This window comes from Pinus tabuliformis, chromosome 6 (genome assembly GCF_031772625.1).
Source record: "Pinus tabuliformis cultivar Carrire ecotype Pingquan chromosome 6, CPIR1, whole genome shotgun sequence".
Lineage (NCBI taxonomy): Eukaryota > Viridiplantae > Streptophyta > Pinopsida > Pinales > Pinaceae > Pinus > Pinus tabuliformis.
The window spans coordinates 397,613,128-397,627,251 of record NC_142292.1 but is presented as its reverse complement, the minus strand read 5'-3'; the positions used below and the strand labels follow the sequence as shown (position 1 = coordinate 397,627,251).

Below are 14,124 nucleotides of genomic sequence, written 5' to 3'. Positions count from 1 at the left end.
TAGTTCTCCAAGTAAAGACATTTCAAATTCTTGCTGCATAATAGAAGCAAAGTTTTGACTCAGATTCTTCATTATTGCCAAAGATGATATTATCAACATAAACTGTAAACAACAATAATTAGCAGTTTATCATTCTCAATTTTTGTATATAAGTTGTTGTCTGCAGATCCTTTTGTGAAACCTTGTTGTTGAAGATATTTGTCAAGACAATAATACCATGCCCTCGGAGCTTGTTTCAGTCCATATAAAGCCTTTTTGAGTTTGCATACAAGCTTTGCATCATTTCCCAGAATGAATCCTTCTGGTTGTTCAACATATACTTCTTCTTCTAAATCTCCATTAAGAAATGCAGATTTTACATCCATTTGATAAACTTTGAATTTTCAAAAACTTGAAAGAGCAAGAAACATTCTTATGGCTTCAAGTCTAGCAACAGGTGCAAAAGTTTCTTCAAAGTCTATACCTTCTTGTTGTGCATACCCTTTACAAACAAGCCTTGCTTTATTCCTAATTACCTCTCCATTTTCATTCAACTTATTCTTGAATATCCATTTTGTTCCTATAACATTTTTATCATGAGGTCTAGGAACTAATTCCCAAGTATCATTCTTTTCAATTTGGTCAAGTTCTTCATCCATGGCCTTAACCCAACATTCATCTCTGCTAGCTTCATTTACATTTTGTGGTTCTATGGAGGATAATAATGCTAGATAACTAGAAGATCCTACAAGAGTTCTTCTTGTCTGTACTCTGGACCCTTTTTCCTAGAATTTGAGATTTTGGATGATTCTTTTGAACATCCTTGGATGGAGCCTTTTCCCTGTCAGATGTATCTTCTTCTAATGGTTCATTGGTTTCTTCTTCTATATCATTTCGATTTGATATGGGAAAGCATTCACCATCTTCATTATTATCATCTTCCTTTGCTGATGTCTCATGTTTTGGATTTCTACATGCTTCATCAATTACAACATCAATGCATTCAACAAATTTTCGAAGTCTCTTGTTATAACATTTGTATCCTTTACTTCTAGATGAATAACCAAGAAATATTCCTTCGTCTTCTCTGGGTTCAAACATAGCAAGTTTTTCATCATTCTTTTTGATGAAACACTTGCTTCCAAAAACTCTGAAGTGTTTTACAGTAGGAGGCTTACCATACCAAAGTTCATATGGAGTTTGATCACTATTTACACGTACATGAGCTTTGTTGAGAATATTTACTGTAGTATGTGCAGCTTCACCCCAGAAGGTGTCAGGAGTTCCAGACTCATCAAGCATAGCTCGAGCCATTTTTTGAACTGTTCTATTCATTCTTTCCACCACGCCATTTTGTTGAGGAGTTCTGGCAACAGAGAACTGTCTCTTTATTCCATGTTGTTCACAAAATTCAAAAAATTCATCTTGATATGAATTCTCCTCCCCGATTAGATCTGAGACATTTGATTTTTAGATCTAATTCATTTAAACTTTTCAAATGCTTCATCTTTATGTTTTAGTAAACCAATCCAACACATTCTAGAAAAATAATCAATGAATAAAATGTAGTATTCTTCTCTGCGGGGTGACTTTTTCCTTGTTGGTCCACACAAATCAGTGTGAATAAGTTCAAGAGGCTTACTTGCTGATCCTTCCTTGGCATTGAATTGAACTCTGGTTTGCTTACCGAATCACGAACAACCTTGAGCCTGCATGATTTTTTTATTTGAGAAAAGCTTAGATGCCCCAATCTTCTGTGCCATAACAATTTTATTTTGTTTTGCTTAGATAACATTGTTCTTGGCCTCCTTCTAGTATATATAGATTGCTTGGAGTTCTTGTACCTTTGATTATGGTCTTTCTTGTGTCAAGCTCACGAACCACACATTCTTTTGATCGAAACACAACTTCATTTCCTTGATCACACATTTGACTAACACTCAATAAGTTATGCTTTAAACCATCAACATACATAACATTTCCAGCTTTAACCTTTTCTTTTAGATAAACAGAACCTTTACCCTTAATGACAGCTGGTGTGTCATTTCCAAAAGAGACATTCTTTTCTTTTTCTAAAGCATTGTATGAAAGGAGTTTATCTTTATCACCTGTCATGTGTTTAGAGCATCCACTATCAATGTACCACTGATTTTCTTGTCCTTCTGCAAACAGAGCTATGCCACATCTTTCTGACTGTAGTTCCTTCTTTTTCCATACCTTGGAGTTTGATGATGTTTGCTCCTTTTGATATGTTGGCCGAAATTTGCTCCTGCATTCAGATTCTTCATGACCAAAGTTATTGCAAAATGAACATTCAATTTCATCTTCAAGAGGTGAAAAGTTATTATAAGAGCTCTTCTTGATTCCTGTCACGCTCCTTTGTTTTCTTGCTTCTCTAGTCATGATAGTTTTGTAAGCAACACATTGAGCAGCCTTATGACCAAAGTTATGACATGAAAAGCATTGTCCATTAAAGAAGAAGTTTCTGTGATCATAAAATCTTTTGGTATTGTTCACCTTTTGGTTAGTGCTTCTATTGATGTTCACCCTTGGAGTAGAATGAGCATGATTTACCTGGGGAGTACCTTTAGGCTTTTGCTGAGGATTGACGCATTGTTGACTGGTTTTTGCTGCATTAAGATAGCTTCTGGTGATGGCTGAAGACTTTTCTGGTTGGGATGTTTCTCCAATGTATCCAAGACCAGTCTTTATAAGAGGAGAACACTAAACCTTGATGATTTCATCTAAGGTTTCTGATCCTTTAGCAAATCTAAGATTCAGAGATTTTGTCTTCTCAAGTTCTTTTCTTAAACTCACTACTTCACACTCTAATTTTTCATTGTGCTTTTCCCTTTCAGTGAGTTGATGTGTCAAAGTGTCTATGACCATATTCTTTTCTTCCAAGTAGATTTTGAGTTGAGTGATTTCTTCAAGAAAATCTTCTTCTTCTAAGGCATCCATAAACTTATCATTTTCATAAGCCATGAGTAGTTTGATATCTTGTTCAGATTCACCTTCATCACTATTAGACAGGCCATCACTATCTTCATGAGTATAATAACTTCTTCTATTAACAAACTGTTTCCTATTACCTTTTGCAGAATCCTTTCCTTTGTCATGGTTATCTTTATGAGGACATTTAGCAGCATAATGACCAACTCTACCACAAGCAAAACATTTGAAGGGAAGCTTACCTTTGAATCTTCTGGTACCCAGTTGAAGTTTCTTCACAAAGTTTACCTTGTCTTCTTCTGATATATATCCTGATTCCTTGAGATATTCCTTTTCTTTTCCCTTTGCAGAGGCTTTGAAAGCGGCTTCTCTGATTTCTGATGGACCTCCTTTCCTCATTTCAAAGGCAGTTAAAATTCCATGAAGTTGAACAACAATAACATATTGTAGATCCTACTTCTCTTCAATGGTAGATACTTTTGACTCAAATTTAGAAGATAGAGATCTTAAAATTTTCTCTACTATAGTGGCCTCCTTTAATTCTTCACCCAGATTCTTCATACGATTTACAATCTCATCTACTCGTAAAAAGTAACTAGCGATGCTTTCATCACTATGCATCTTGAGAGTTTCATATTGAATTCTGATAGTTTGGAGCTTAGCACATTTTACCTGGGAGTCTCCTTCGTAGCTCTGAATGATTTTGTCCCATATTGCTTTGGCTGCGTTGAGCTGCATGACTTTGACGAATTCTGATTCTGATAGACTTCCTAATAATGCATTGATGACTTTGGCATTGGTTTCATATGATTTCTTTTCTATTGGATCTGTGGGGACTATTGTTGGATATTGGTATCCTCCTTCCACAATTGCCCAAACATCAGCTCCAAGTGACTGAAGATAGGCTCTGGTTCTTATCTTCCAATATGCTAAGTTATTTTCGTTGAAGATTGGTGGTCTGATAGATCCCATTCCTTCGTGATTGCTCATCTTGAGAGATCTTCCTTCAAGCGATCAAGATTCTTCTGAAGGACTTGCTTTGATACCAATTGTTGGGAAAAATACTGGGGGGGTGAATCAGTATTTAAACTTTCACAATAATAATTTTCCCTTTTCAAATTGTATATGCGATTTTACAGAAACCAAACAGCGTATGTTTGCGACTATAATGAATGGAACCAGCGTATAGATAATAAACTTGTAAAAAAACTAATTCATTGTCTGTTGAACTTAAATCAGAGTGTGATGCATTTACTAAGCAGTAAACAGATGCAGTAAAAATAGAATAAATCAACACACATAAGCAACACATGAACAACGGGATTTCTCAGGTGGAAACCCAATGTGGGAAAAAACCATCGCTGCTGTCGTCTCAGTTTTCAATCTTCTTATTATAAAAAGTGTTTACAAGTTTTGTACTGGTGCAGAATTTTTCCAGCACAGACATCTACCTGCTGAAGGCTACAACCTTCACTCGTTTTCCAGCTTCTACTGGAAGGGAGCTCCAATCCCCTAGCTCTTGTATTGATTAATATGTTTACTAGTACATAGGCGCCGGCCTAGAAAAGGCTACCACCTTCACTCTTTTTCCAGGGACCACGTTTCATATATTTTCAGACTGGATACTCCTGGTACACATCAACACAATATGTAGGCCACGTTTTATCAAATTTTCATGCTAGACCCATCAGTGACATTGAAGCTCAAAATCAGTCACCACAACTGTAATACAACCATCGAATACAATTGCATTAATCAATCACTGAAACCAATGTTGCACACATCGCGATCGGGATTTAATCGGCGCCGGGAAAAAAGCGGAAAAAATCGTTAAAATCGGGAAAAAATCGGAAAAAAGCGGGAAAAAATCGTTTGGCACAAAAATATTCATTTTTTTTCAATTTTTTTAATATCTAAACCATCTACAACATAAAATAAATACATTGACACATAAATATGATAAAAAAACTAATATATAAGATGTTCAATATCATTTCTAGCGCTAAAATCACACATAACATTGAATCATGTCCTAAATAGTAAGTCCTGAGTCCCAAGTCCAACTCAGCCTCAAAATATCAACAAAAAATATGATAATGTATCTCATCATGTCATAATGTCATATACAATAAAATGAAAGTTTAATCCTATTGATTTCCTCTGCCCCTCTTGCGAGAAAATGGCACAACTTTCTCTTTCCCTCTAGATGTAGAAGCTGGTGCCTGTGGTGGTGGAAATGGCAGTGGAGTCTGACGTGCTCTAGAAGCTGAAGAACTAGTAGTAGCAGCTACAGGAGGCTGAGGTGGACGGAGACCACGTCCTCTACTGGTGGTAGTGGTAGCCCGGGTAGCCCGGGTAGGCGGTGTCACCTCCTCCTCCTGCTCCTCCAACTCCTCCTCCTCCTGCTCCTGCTCCTGCTCCTCCTCCTCCTCCTCCTCCCCCTCCTCCTCCCCCTCATCCTGCACTAACCAATCCTCAGTGGGATCCATGAGAGGCCTCTCGGTCTCAACCCTCCATTCAGCAGTGGTGTCAATCCCATCCAATGAGATGGCTTCCGTATCAGGTGTCTTCTCTAGTTGTTTCACCCACAATCGAAGATTGTAGTAGACATAGACCATGTCATTAAGTCTATGGGACTCCAACCTGTACAAAGTTCATGAAATAATAAATTAATAATTAATATTATAAAAAAAATATTGTTTAAAACTTTAATGAATTCAAAAATTTATTTGGAAATTTGCAATATTTTAAATGTTTAAGTGTTAACCTATTGCGCTTCTTGTTGTGTATTTTTTCAAATACACTCCAATTGCGCTCACATCCCGAGGAGCTGCATGTTTGGCTGAGGATCCGCACGGCAAGATTTTGCAAAAGGGGGACTCTGCCACCATACATCTTCCACCATGCGTCTACAACAAAATTACAAAGAAAATTTTAAATAAACATAAGAAAAAAATGGAATTTGAAGAAACAATGAAATTTGAAACAAAGTTACAAAGTACATACTACATAGTACAAACTAAAAAATACCTGGCATTTTAACCGTCCTATCAATGACAGCCATCTCAAAGCCAAATGTGCCAGCTGACAACTTATATTGCTCAATTTGTCTAGAGACCTCCATACGTTCTTCTGAAGTTCTCACCATCTTCTGGACACAGGTTAATAATCCTTCCACGACCTCAACATCAAAATTAAACCCACATGCATAAGAAAATGCAGGGTTCAGGAAAAGGCCAGCAGCATGAATGGGACGATGGAGTGTGTTGTTCCATCGCTCATCAATGACCTTCCATAGAAGGAGTTGTCTCTGGAACCCATCATCTCCCTTGTCATCATAGTAGGACCGAATGGCTTCTTTGGCCCTATCCATGGCTTCATACAAATAGCCCATTGCGGGCTTCTCACCATCAACCAACCGAAGAACCTTTACCAAAGGTTCTGTAACAGCGCACACCTCCTGCACTCCCGCCCAGAAGTCCTCCTGGTATGAAACTAGTCTGCAGACGGCCTCTGCTTCTGGTTTGCGGCTCATTGACGAAGCACGCCACTCCTCTGAAAGAAACATTCTCTTCAAATCCCACATAGAATTCAAGAGGGATTGAAGAGATATGAAACTCGTCGCAAACCGTGTAATGGCGGGGCGCACCAACTCTTTGTTGTTGGTGCATTTTCTCATCAAGCTAAGCACAGATGTGTGATTGTAAATAAATTTTGTGATGCTTTTTGATGAGTCAACAACCTCTTTGACAAAGGGAATTTTCCCAATGTCCTCTAACATCAAATCAATACAATGGGCAGCACAAGGTGTCCAAAATAAAGTAGGATGCCTGTCCATAAGCATTCTACCAGCAGCAACATAATTTGCAGCATTGTCCGTTATGACTTGGACAACATTTTCTGCACCCACCTCCAAAATAAACACATCCAGCAAATCACATAAAGTTTTTGCATCTTTCATTTGATGAGTTGCATCAACAGATTTGATAAACATAGTCCCCAAGGGACAACTAACCAAGAAGTTTATAAGGGTTCTCCCCTTTTGGTCAGTCCAACCATCTGACATAACAGTGCATCCTGTTTGTGCCCATGATGCCCTAAAATCCTCCAATCTTTGGGTGCAGTCACGCTTTTCATCTTGAAGAAGCCGGCCTCTGAAATCATGAAGAGAAGGGAGTTTGTACCCCGGGCCAACACTGGCAACAGCATCAAGAGTAGGTTGGAAAAATGGATTATTCCTTATAATGCTGAAAGGAATATCACTCCAGAGGAGAAATTTTGTCATCAACTTGTCAGCTTTTTCTTTTTCAGTTCTTTTTAGCATTGAACCAATAGTTGGTTGTGAACCAGGTGTGGTTCGAGGAACAAAATATGATGATGCAGCTACCGGATTGACTGACGCTGCAGTAGAACCTGTGCCACTTGGCCCACTTCCTTCAACTGACCTTTTTATTTGCCTTTTGAGTTCTTCTTTGGCGTCTCTAGTGTGCTCTAATTCTCCCAATGCTCTCATGGCTTTTTGGATAATTTCAGCATTTGTCTTTAGACAGGGCCCCACATCACGTCCAGGGATTTGTGCAAGGTGGAACTTCAACCTGTACACCCCCCGAATATTTCCTTTCCACACAACTTGCAATACAAGTTTTGTCTATCATTCAGAGTTTTAGGGTCACCATATTCCCAGAAAGGATCCAATTTCCTTGGCATGTTTGTTTTTGAATTTTGAATTTGCAAACCTATGGAAAAATAAGGATTAGGAAATAGGAATTTAGGATTACATAAATGATAATAGTAAATACAAATTACAATTTAGCATTTGCAAAATTACAAGCTAATTATTTCCAAAATCCCAATTTCTAAACCCAAGTTACCCAACCAAATGCCAAAAAACAATGAAAAATAAAAAAAAATAAACAATGTTTAAAGAAAATGAGAAAATAAAAATCAAAAATTGGTTTTCATAGTCATAACAAATAACCCATCCCAAATCAATGAAAAATTTCCAAAAATTCTTTAAAAACAATGAAAAACAAAGTTTTTATAGAACCAAAACAAAAAAAAATTAATCTACATACCTGGTTTATGGACAAATTGGCGATCTTGGCTTGGATTCCTCCTAAAATCGCTTCGATTCGCTCCCACAACCGACGGCAACCCTCTCCCTCACTTCTTCTCCTTCTCCTCCGCGGCGGACTGCTGAATGAATAAAAAAAAATTCGTTTTTTCCATATAAAACCCCGCTGCCGCGCGCCCTCGCGATTTTAAGCGAAAAAATCGCGATTTTATCGAAAAAATCGCGATTTTTTCGATAAAAATCGCTATAAAAAAAAGGAGGCGATTTTTTGGATAAAAATCGCGCTTTGAATCGGCGATTTTAAAAAATCGCGATTTTACGATTTAATCGCGATTTTATCGCGATGTGTGCAACACTGACTGAAACCCATCAACTTTGAAGAAAAACACAGTCAATCAATCTGAATAGTGAAATCATTGTCACCAGAACTTAGAGCTGAAACCAGAATACTGCATCAACAACCAGGACCCACTGCAACCTTAAAAACCATATGTCAGAATGTATACGCTACTTCAATGGGGCCAACCTGCGTGTATACGCTACTTTCTGTAACCCAACCTGCGTATACCTCTAAAGATACTGAATCATAAAAATTCTGAAACAAAAATTGTACTACCCAAAGACATTCTGAAGATCTACTGTCATATTACAGAGTTCTAAACAGATAGCAGCAAAGATCACCTTTCTTACTCAATCGGTTAATTAACCAGACTCAATCTCCTTATACAATCAGTTTTACTTCAGATCTAATGAAGACATCATTGACAAACAATAGTAAAACAACAACACTGATCAGATATATCAGTCATTTCTGAACAACAAGCCCTTCCTCTGCATACACGACTTCGAAGTGCCGAACCAGCGTGTATACGCGCCTTCACTGAGGCGAACCAACGCATAGATCTGCAAATAATGACTTATAACTTCACAACTTTTCAAGGCTTCAAATATACCCAGATCATAGCATATAAAGGATAAAACATACATTCGCAATCATATCTAGACTATCCATTATCAGATCCTACAATGATAAGTCATTTCAAGTCTCATGATCCTGATCCAACATTGTATCCAAGGGTGCACAATATTTCAGATCTATATCATAACCATAGCCCTTACAACACAAAATATATTTCAGATAGAAGTATTCATGAAAAAACCTTTTACTTGCACACTTATCCCTTTGATCTTCTCCTCCTTATATACTTAGAGCCTTTGTCAATACCATGCACCAAAACAACACTTAGAACCTATGGTATTCTTAGACGGGATCAAGTAACCGTTATTCCGCTCAATATTGTGGGCTAATACCATGGTATGGACCCTTGGTATTCTTTAACCTTAATTTTCCATCCCATACATGCTTTTCCTTCTGTGAAACTGCGTGCATACATATACGCTCCTTTTATTCTGTGTACCCGCGTGTATACGCTACTTGGACTAGGGTAAACAACGTATACAACTTAAAACATTCTCTTTCCTCAATTTCTTGATTTTGATATGTAATCCTTTGTCCCATCATCCTATTCTTCTGTACCATTACTCTGTTACCTCTGAATAGACCTGTTACAATGTGAGTTGCCCTTTATCATTTCTGAATTGACCTGTATGTGGGTTGCCATCAAGGACAACACATGTACCATAATGCCAACAAATTCCTCTACAGATCTGCAATATGAAAGTGTGAGTTCTTGCAAACCACATAGTAGATCACCCAGATCTTCAGGTGATTTTTTCAACGCTACAAAGTGGATCAATGTAAGTATCCGCAAATTCCCGAGATGCTGAAGATCTCTGGAAGAGATTTCAAAGGCATGAGAACTTGACCTTCGACCATCAAAATCCATGCAGCTAACACTAAAGGGAATGTCGTGGAAATTCAAATCCCTTGGTTCGTACTTCAAATATTTCAATTCCTTTGACTGGGACACATCAAAGGGAAGATGGGGAACTGCAGCTTGTAGAAAAACCAACTTTTTAAATGTTTCATTACATTTGTCCTGTAATTTTATCAAGTTCCCCAATGCAAGAACTCTTATCGAACTGCACATTAACTCCAATTTTGATGCTGGTATATCTAATAGATCCTTAATATTTTTCTCCTCAGCGCTTGCTTTCTGATCTTCGAGATCTTCATAGTCTTTCTTAAGTTCTTCAGAGCCAGATATGTGCTCAAAAGTGCAGTAAGCTCTTTTGGATTCTTTGAAATTTCATTAATCCTCATGTTTCTCTGACATGTCATATACACTTAATTCCACACTAGCCAACTCCTATTTTAAACCTGAATTCGTAATGTTACTATCAATTGAGGCGGTAATTTCAGACAAATCAACACTAATCTGTCCTTGTTCTAGTTTTCCAACAACATTATTAGTCCTATCTGTTGCTAGATGAGGCGAATTCAAGAGGAATGCAATGTGCCCATCTTTGATAGAATTAGTTTCACATGCTCTAACTTCCTTAGGGGCATCACCAAGTTCACAAGATTTGGTATCTGCGTTGCTGTTAGTTTCAAGAGTCTCTTGATCAATCCCAGGTTCATTAAGATCCTTGTAATTTTGTTCTTCATCCTCCCTTGTCTGTTGCAAATCAACTGTATTGGAATTTGACTTAACTAGATCAGAACCCACGATTTCCTGGCTTGCAACATCAATTTTGTCATCTTCTTCAACAATCTTATCTATGTCACCTTGAGGAACATGTTCAACAACATTTCCTTGGTTCGAACATTCTTTAATGTAAATCCTTTAGACATGCTGTAAATCCTGCACATGATTTTTTTAATTGCTGAAACGCTTCTCGAATTTCACTTAACTGCTCAATGAATTTAGTACGTAAACTTAATGGCATATTTTGCAACGGATAACGTCCAATGGTTCGCATGGCGCTAATACCATTGAAGCGAAAAAACTTAAGATTGTTTATGATTTTAATATAAAATACACAAAGGTATTTATAAATAATATAAAAATGTACAAGGATGATTGAATGTTACAATGAGGGTCTGCTTATATACCTAGGTAGATGTCCTTTCATGATTGGGCATGTCCATTAAGACATGCCTCTTCATTAACTAATCATTAATTAACTAGAATTATGATTTATTATTCTTTTATCTATATTTATTCTATTTTATATAAATTATATTCGTAACATTAGATTTAAAGACTAAAATAAAACTAATCTAAGAAATTTGTCACAACCACAAGAAATCCTCCCTTTTAAATAAGGAGGTGGGATACCACGGGAGTAAATCCCAAGCTCCCTCTAGGAAAAATTAATTTTATAAAAGTTACAAAGAAAACCCCTTTAGATAAAGGTGAGAGGGTTTATGTCTCTAAGGAGGGTTTACAAAATATATATCTTTGAAACAGGAAAACCCCTCCTCAAAATTTGCAAATATTAAGAGAGGAACTTTACAATACTATATCATTGAATTATAATAGAATTCCTCAAAACACTAAATCAACTCCTTCAAAAATTTAGCTCAAAAACCTTAGCCGCTTTAGATGAGGAGGATTAATAAAGTGGATTTTTTAATGTCCCTCCTCAATACGTCAATGAGAGAAAATACTTTATAATGATTTTACAAAAAATTAAAATGAAAATAGTTCTTTCAAAAGGAAAACGACTTCCCAAAGGGAAATACGCTTCAAAAATCCAACGTGAGATATGTTGGAAATGTAATTAATTTCGGTCTTCATAATTATTATTGTACTCATTTCATTCTCTTTATTGATGTCTTCTAGGTAAAAGCATGTTCTTCATGCTTCTAGGGTTTGTTAGGTCATAGGATATATTGTCATGAGTCAAAAGAGTCAACATCATGATTACAAGACCCTTCCGGGCAAGATGTACCTTGTAAAATAATTTATTTTGAGTCTAGAAGGTCCTAGAAACCTCCTTACAAGTTGGTCCTGGCAACTTTAAGTTGGCTTAAAGGAGGGAATTCAACCCCTTGGAAGGGCTATAAATACAGGCAACTTTGACCTCATTTGACACACTCACTCACACAAGTTCGATCTCTCAAGAACAAGTTCGATCTGAAGTTGGAAGAAGCAAGAAAGGAAGAGTGAAGGTCTAGAAGGCAAGAAGAATCCAAGAAGAAGAAGGAAACTCTGTTTTTGGGCTCTATCTCTCTCACAAGTTCCAGGAAGATCAAAGGTCCAAATTGTAGGAGATCATGTTGCAGAATCGAGTTGCTGAAAGAGTGAATACTCTAATTTGACTTCGTTGACCTTGGGAAGTATTGCCTTGCTCAAAGGAGGATCTCTTGAAGAATTGTCTTAGGGTTTCTGTAGCAGCTACAAGTTCGAAGTTGCAAGGTCAAAGTTGGGGATTGAAGTTGCAGTTAGAAGCTGGCTGATGCAGGATTGAGCCTTGTTGATCTGATCCTATTGGAAGGGTTTCTTGAAGGGCCGACTTGGTACTTGGTGGAATGACTTGGTCTAAGGCTTGGGTCTTAGTTGTCTCATTTGAAGCAGATTCTATAAGAATATAAGAGATTTTTCTAGGTTTTCCCCATGGAGGGGTTTTGCCCCAGCTTGAAGCCTAATTCTATGTCTATTTCTTTTACTATTTTGTTCTTGATAGTTGTTTGATGAAGAAGAACTAATAAAGAAAACAACAGAAGATAAATAAAGTTCACAAGCAATTATTAAGGCTAAGGAAAATATGAATTAATAGCTGCCATATTGCATTTTCCAACATGGTATCAGAGCTAAGGTGAACAAGAGAAGGTAGCCGAGAGGATCATCTTGTGGACACAAAGAAGGATTTGCCAAGGGGAATCACTTGCAAAAGGATCAAACTCTTATTTAAGGAAGAAAGAAGACTACTTCAAGCTCTCATCAAAGGAAAGCTTGAGAAGGAAGATCACAAGAAGGCTCATTGGAAGACACTTTTGAAGGAAGCATCAAGGAATCATTCATCACTCTTTGAAGTTGTTGTTGAAGGTATCCTAGAAGACATCTTTCTAGGACATCATTGAAGTCTCTTTGAAGATCTTGAAAGCATCAAGATAGTTGGAGACATCATCAAAGAAGGAAAGACTCTTGGTTGACAAGTAAGTATCATATTATTACTCTATGTCTGAATCTACAGGTCATATGGGTTCTTTCTGCAAGGAAAGCAATAAGCTTGTTGGCTCAACAAATTTCCTAGCATGGAAGAAAAGGATTGATCTGACACTTATAGAACATGAAGTAATGGAATATGTCCTCGGTGAAGTTGTTGAACCTAGCAAAGACAAGACTCAAGAGCTAGCAAAATACAAGAAAGGAGAAGTAAGGGCACAAAGGATCATTGTGGAATCCATTAAGGATCATCTTGTTCCATTTGTTGCTAATTTGAAGACTTCTAAGGCTATGTATGACAAGCTAGTAAATCTGTACTCTATAAGCACATCAGGTCAAAAGATTTCTTTGAGAAACCAACTATACAAAATAAAGAAATCAAAGGATGAAGACATGGCCTCCTACTTGATGAAAATTTCTCAGATAAGAGATCAGTTGCATGGGCTTGGGGAGATAATTTCTGACTCCGAAATGACCATCTATGTACTAAATGCCTTGCCACTAGAATGGAGTAATTTTGCAACTAGCATTTTGATGAGTTGTGGGCTCAATGCATCTTGGAAGAGACTACGATCAAGGCAAAGGATGACATTGAATCAAATGAACAATCTCAAGCCTTTATTGCAAGGACTAAGAAGCTGAAGAAGGTAAAGTTTGGAAAGTCCAAGAAGAATGTCAAAGGTTCAATGCTTTGGATGCAATGAATTTGGACACTTTAAGAGGGACTGTCCAAACAAGCAGAACAACAAAATAAAGGAAAGAAGTGAAGCTCACACAGTTGAAGAGAAGGGAGAACTTGAGAAGAAGCCGAAGAAAGAAGATGTCAAAGATCTTTATTATTAAAGAAGGCATCCTCTTTGTCAGGTTCTTTATGAAGATTGTCTTTCATTTAGAATAACATGCATTGTTGTTTACTCTAGAAGAGTTTTGTTGTAAAAGCATGGCATCATAGATAGTAGCATGTGATAGTAGAAGATTTAGAGTCTACTTGATTGAGTTGCTTTGTAGGAATCATCTAGTCTTTCAAAATTGAGAAGATTGGAC

At 37.2% G+C, this 14,124-nt stretch overlaps 2 protein-coding genes across 4 annotated transcripts in view; one reads left to right on the top strand and one right to left on the bottom strand.

The window, feature by feature from the left end:
• Positions 1–14,124, top strand: part of LOC149258978 (initiator tRNA phosphoribosyl transferase family protein) — a 180,660-nt gene that overhangs the window by 95,200 nt on the left and 71,336 nt on the right. The window lies entirely within an intron of this gene.
• Positions 5,080–7,444, bottom strand: LOC149258979 (uncharacterized). The gene is made up of 2 exons (XM_089433962.1): positions 5,699–7,444; positions 5,080–5,574 (listed from the first exon to the last, which is right to left on the bottom strand). Exon 1 carries the CDS (start codon positions 7,442–7,444, stop codon positions 5,951–5,953), a length of 1,494 nt encoding a protein of 497 aa, XP_089290088.1. The 3' UTR covers positions 5,080–5,574; positions 5,699–5,950.